Genomic DNA, 6,006 nt, shown 5'->3' with positions numbered 1-6,006 from the left:
GACTGCTATAACACAAATAATAATCATTATTTTCATTTGTATTTTCTTTTCCATAAATAATATTTATTTTAAATTTCACTTTTTCCTTTTATCTTCAAAGTGATTGCACCGTCCAAAAATATATATATTGTTTTATCTAACAAAAGGAAAGAAAAAATAAGACTTGTTATTTTCTGCCATTGCCTGTTATTTTTTGTTATAATATTATTATAATGATTAGTATTTTGATAATTATCTCAATATCAAAAATTAAAAATTATTCACATAACAACTGTTGCAGCCAATACAATGATCAATAACAGCTTTGGTGGAAGAGCCTGTTCTAAGCATTATGTCAAACTTTGATTAGAAACTGGCTATGTTTTTTTAAAAAAAAAATCGATAGAAGAGGCGCCTATGGAATGGGTTTCACGATGGAGGGTAACCATTCCCAAATACCCAGAACCTTTCAGACATTGACGAAGGCGAGACCTAAGTGAAGGTTAAGTTTGATCCAAACCATCAAAAAAAACTTGAGCAACTTAACAAGCAGGGACCTTTTCAGGTTCGCATGCAAGCATGTTATGTTAAAACCTAGCCATTTTTATTCTCAAAATTATCTTTTATGCTTTGTTCGTCATGAAATTCAATTTATAATTTCATCGATCACTTGATTTCATTTCCTTATAGCGGACTCATATTTGGAATTTGATGCAAGTGGAGCCCCTTCTAACGAATTAGATGCAAAATGACTTGCATCAATCCATGTCCATGCATTTTGAGATTTCATCCCTAACTGGAGTTGGAGAATCATAGGACGGAAACTCTCAATTGCCCTCATCTTTTTGTTGCAACACCACCCTTAAATCCTACGCAGTTTCACATCATAGTAAAAAAGAACTCATCAAAGTGGGGCAAAGCAAATTGATTTAACTTGGCAAGTTTTTAAGTTGACCTGATAAAACACTATTCAAGTCATTTGACTGCAAGGATAGCTGAATGATAATTCTGTCCATGTTCACAAAACTCTATTCAAGTTTCTATTTATTCCTTTTTCTTTTCATGCAAATGGCCAAAACAGGTCCCTAGATATTAGACCTTCCTCGCCACCTAGGTCCTGTTGGACCAAGTTACTGGTATGGATAGAGCCAGCAACCTAACACCTTCCATAGAAGACAGAATATGGAAAAGTCCTTGGTACTCAGTAGGCTCGACATCTCCAACACCGACGGCGTTGATCCGATCGGCCCAAGAGAGGACGGGGTTTGAGCAGCGAGCAGCAGTTCTTCAGAGTCTCTTACTCTAAAAATATTAGGGACAGAGCATGGGAGCAATTCAAATCCTGTTCAAGGCATTGGACTTGATTGATCATTGAATGATAATTCTTACCATGCCCTAATACATGCATTTGAGACACCTGCGCCATGCAAGTAACATGAGACCAAGCACTACCAACATGAGAGCCTAGTCACCAAGGCCACCATCGTGATTGGCATAGCCTTCAATAACTAATCTAAACCACACAGACCAATGCAGTAGCTCAGCATGATGAACAAATTAACAAATATCAAGTGGCTGGTTTTCTGACATTTAAATACATGCATCTCAAATTGAGCCATCCAAGTCATACCAACATCATGCCTGTTCATGAGAAAAACACCATGCGTAAAGCCTACCAATTTTCTGAAAGCTCCATCCGCCTTATGCCAAATTGAAGTTGGATCAATCACTTTCTGGATCATGATTTGCACTAGTGAATTTTCATTAAGCCCAAAACTACTTACAACACTGCATTAATTTTTTGCCCCTTTTAAATCTACATCTGAAAGCAATTAGGTCGCTATTCCTCATGGAAACATGCTATGATTTCACAATATCATCCCTCTTCACAGTAAAGTCCCAGAGGTCGCCATATTTCTCATTGAAATCCCAAATATCCATGGAATTGTAATCAGCTATTAACTTGTCGCGGGCCCCCCTCTCCATGTTGTAGATCTCAGGCTCAAAGTTATGAGGTTTATCTGGCTTGGCCATCTCTATTGCACAAAATACTATAACAAAAACAGCTGCTCCAATGTACAAGTATTCTCCCTGCAGGGTGAAATTTGACCAAAATGACATTTAGATGCACCTCAAAAAATTATCTTATTGTTAGATCCCAAGCCTTTTCTTGGAGATAAATTCAAGGGTGCAATGCTCTAGAGTCTGAAAAAACACATGCAGAACAAACTGCATATGATTGTAAGGACAAATCAAAGTCTCCATTAATATTAAATTGCATTGTGAGAAAAGCTGTTATGTTGGATAAATTAGCAATTTATTCTCATCTTGTACTATTAAATAGTTCTTCTGAGAAGCAAATTACAAAATCATAGTTGCACTGAAATATTATCTAAACTCTGAAATCCATGACATTTCTACTTGAAAAATGTTATAATAGCAAAAAATTAGTCTTCCATTTGGAAGACATGTTCCTTCATCTCATATAGGTGGAGTCCTATGGCAGACTAGATTTCTGTTAATGTGGACACAAAAGTATTGCATGTTATGTTTCTATATAAGCCTAGTCATACTTGAAAAAGAATTCCCAAGTCTCCCAATCATTCTCTTCCCCACATGTTACCAAGCCCTTTCTTTTCCTATCATGCCAAGGAATCTTTCTAAAGAAAGTTAAAAACCAAGTTCCTAAAAACCATGATTTTAATTTTCAAGAGAAGAAAGAGGAAAAAAAATAACTTTTTTAAAAACAAGTCAAGGACTGCAATTTTTTAGGACTAAAATTTTTGGTATTTTTAACGTTTTTCGATTTGTGCTTTGATGCAGAGCAAAATTTCACATTGGACCATTGTCTAAACACCTTCAAGCATGGCAACGCCTTTTGCTCTAGACACCCAAAATCCAACCAGAGACAGTAAAGATTTCATAAGAACAATGCATTAAAAGTTCAGATTTGCTCAAAGAAGCATTAAGAAAAGAAACAGCTCAACAGGAAATTTTGAACTATAGAGCAACCTGTTCACCCTGAAATAAATAAAATCCAGACACATCCCATCTTGGGCTTCTGTTTATACCTCTCAATAATAATTACTATATTAATGCCATATCTATATTTCTTTCTGTTATTCAGGAAGGACATCTCCCTCTCGCCACCATGGATTTTTACCCAGAAATAATTTAGGAAAAAATTTTCATACCGGTGCGTGGTAAGCCAAACCAACAACAATGGCGGGAAGAAACAACCAAGATATAAGCCCTGTAAAGAGATTGGAATGCCAAAACTCACTCAGCATGTGATCTTAACACTGGTAACATGACACTAGATGATATTGGTCCTATACACGGACACAAAGAAAATGATCTAATTAATGTCAATCATCTACTATACCTTGAAAACCAGTAGGGGGTTCTGCAGCTTGATACTCCTCCACAACAGCTTCCCAGAAGCCACCTACATAGTAGATCAGAAGCAAAGTTCCCCTTTTTCAGGCAAGTATGCAATCCTATAGTCAACTTGATAGAATATGAACTCTTTGACTACCGTTTACCATCCCAAAATTAAATTTGTTTTCCTACTGTGAGTTGCATTAAGAAAACTACAGAAATGAAATGAATACATTAGTCAAGCACTTGTGTAACAAAATTTCATATGCTATGCACTCAAGCTAACATGCATGCTGTGAGGAATGGAACAAGAGGGATAGAAGACTGGTGAATCCCTCAAAAGATAACCCTTTGCCTGGCATGTGTAATCCCACAATTAAATTCATTTTCCTAAAATGAGGAATGGAATAAGAAGGTATCAAACATTTTTTATCCCCACATGTGCATGTAGAAAAGTTGTCCAAACAGCCAACAAAGGAATTCATAAACCAAAAGAGTTAAAAAAATGCAGGAGTAATTGAGACTTAATTGCTTTTCACCTCAAAAGAAGGAAAAAAAAACAGGCTCAATTGCCTCTTGAAAAGATCAAAATAAGATTTAGCCTCAGTATGGAGGACCAATTTAAAATGGTATAAGACAATCCAATCAAGAAACATCCAAGAGATTTGACAAGCAAAGTTTGTTTTCCACAATCCAAGTTTGAATAAAAGCAGTCTAAGAGCAATACTCTAATAGTTTGGAAAATGCTAAAGATCACCCACCAGATCATTACTCAATTTACCAGTTTGATGTGGAAGTCAGTGATCCCTGAGCTGTAGGCAGTACCCAATTGACACTACCGACCTCCCCATATTGCACCAGTCCCTGAATACCATGTTAGTCCAGTGAACTTAGCAGTCATCTGATGGGTGATCGGTAGCAGTATTCTAATGTTTTCACTCATATGCACTGATCCTTCTTTAAATGAAAAAAGAAACAAGGTATAAGTACATAATTATTACCCACTCGCAACAGAATTAAGAGGTTGGCAAACTACCAGTATGCGAACGAAATACGAATATCTAAAATTTTAGCCAGAATAGAATACAAAGAGCCAAAAAGATATAAAATTCTCCACAGCAGCATTAGAGAAGTAACGTATGCATATCATCTTCAGGTGCATCCAATCTCTGAAGCCCCTAACCTGTTTAGTGTGACTCTACTTTAATTTAGCAGCAGAAAACCACCTTTCTTTCACAAAAGAAAAAATATCATATTTTCAACATCAAGTTAGTCGTTAATTTTTGCCTCTCATGTGATTAAAAAAAGGTGAAGATAATCCCTTGTCTATATAATCTATACAATAAAATAAAAAAAATGTACCTAAAATCCCTAAAAAAAAAGGGAAAAATAAGTGGCAATCCAGTACTAACTAAAAACCCTAGTCGCAGTGAAATCAAAAGCAAGATTACCTTCATTTCCTTCGAAATAAGTGTGGTGTCCATCATACTCCCCGTACTTAAAATCTTCCTGAATCCAATAAAAAAAATCAGAATAACAAACACAAAAATCGGAATTTTCGTCCGCTTAGTTTAACTCCAATAACTTCAATTAGGAAAGAATCAAGCTCACAGGATCGACACCGTTTGTCCGCCAGCGGTCGTGTGGGTCCTCGTCGAGGTCGGGCTCGATCTCCGTCAGCCCGGCCTTCAGCCGGGTTGAGCTAGGGTTCCGGCGGAGCTCCAAGCGGAGGAACCTCGGGTCTGGGGCTAGGGTTAGGGTTTCTCCGGGAGGAACCCTAACCCTAGCTCTTATCCGGCGCTTTCCGGACGCCGCCGGCGCCGGCGGGAGGGAAGCGGTGGTGATGGTGGCGGCAGGAGACGACGTGGAGATAAACCTCATGGTCTTGTTTTTGGTTCTCTGTCATCTTATTTCTGCCTCATCCTTCCGGTTTTAGTTAGTTGGGATTGGGCGCGAGTCTTGTACAGAATTGTGTTGGTGTGCTGATATGCACTGACCGTCTGATTATTATCGGACGGAGAAGGGTTGGAATTGATGTCGTTCTGTGCCGTTGGATCTTGATCGGACGAGCCTTCCGTTTTCTTCCATGAAAATGGGAAATAAAAAAGAGAAGGAATTTTGACTGATAGGGAGGAAATGTATCCGTTAGCCTTATCCTCTCCGAGCAGGTGGTGGGTCCACATAAAGCATGTGGGAAACACGTGCTGGGATCTCTTCCCTTGCGGTCAAGGTTCAGCGTTATACCTATCAAAAAATAGCAGCGTTATAGCCATTATAACAGTGTTACCCAGGACCGTTATGTTCCGTATAATAATAAAGAAAAGATAACAGCCATTACAATATGAGAATCGATTTCTTGTAATATAAAAATAATGACCATTATTTTCTCTCTATATATATTCTCTAAATAGAACATATTTTTTCGACATTTAATTATTTTATTAAAATTTCATCCAAAATGATTGTATCGCCCGCAAAAATTAATTTTTTATGAATAAAAATATAGAAATTGTTATTTTTTCCATTATCTCCATTTATTTTCCATTATAATGGTATAAAATGCAATTTTGTAGGCAAAGAACGGTCATTGCAATAATTATATGAATTATATGGTTAGTAAGACTACTATAAGCGATATATATTTGC

At 37.1% G+C, this 6,006-nt stretch overlaps 1 protein-coding gene across 1 annotated transcript; it reads right to left on the bottom strand.

Annotated features, from left to right (window-relative positions):
* Positions 1-1,519: 1,519 nt before the first annotated feature.
* LOC103695762 (photosynthetic NDH subunit of subcomplex B 5, chloroplastic) lies at positions 1,520-5,283 on the bottom strand. Its single transcript, XM_008777170.4, has 5 exons — positions 4,972-5,283; positions 4,812-4,869; positions 3,365-3,427; positions 3,174-3,232; positions 1,520-2,070 (listed from the first exon to the last, which is right to left on the bottom strand). Exons 1-5 carry the CDS (start codon positions 5,239-5,241, stop codon positions 1,840-1,842), a joined length of 681 nt encoding a protein of 226 aa, XP_008775392.2. The 5' UTR covers positions 5,242-5,283; the 3' UTR covers positions 1,520-1,839.
* Positions 5,284-6,006: the final 723 nt, after the last annotated feature.

The sequence above is a fragment of the Phoenix dactylifera genome, chromosome 8 (assembly GCF_009389715.1).
Source record: "Phoenix dactylifera cultivar Barhee BC4 chromosome 8, palm_55x_up_171113_PBpolish2nd_filt_p, whole genome shotgun sequence".
Classification (NCBI taxonomy): domain Eukaryota; kingdom Viridiplantae; phylum Streptophyta; class Magnoliopsida; order Arecales; family Arecaceae; genus Phoenix; species Phoenix dactylifera.
Note: the sequence above shows the minus strand (reverse complement) of the source record. Positions and strands in the feature narration are given on the sequence as shown.

What these genes read in the sequence shown, in the direction of transcription:
- LOC103695762 (XM_008777170.4), bottom strand. Translation starts at nt 5,241, where the DNA reads ATGAGGTTTATCTCCACGTCGTCTCCTGCCGCCACCATCACCACCGCT. An exon ending in GGACAAACGGTGTCGATCCT is followed by an intron (nt 4,870 to 4,971) that starts GTGAGCTTGATT and finishes TATTGGATTCAG; the next exon opens with GAAGATTTTAAGTACGGGGA. An exon ending in TTATTTCGAAGGAAATGAAG is followed by an intron (nt 3,428 to 4,811) that starts GTAATCTTGCTT and finishes TCTACTATGTAG; the next exon opens with GTGGCTTCTGGGAAGCTGTT.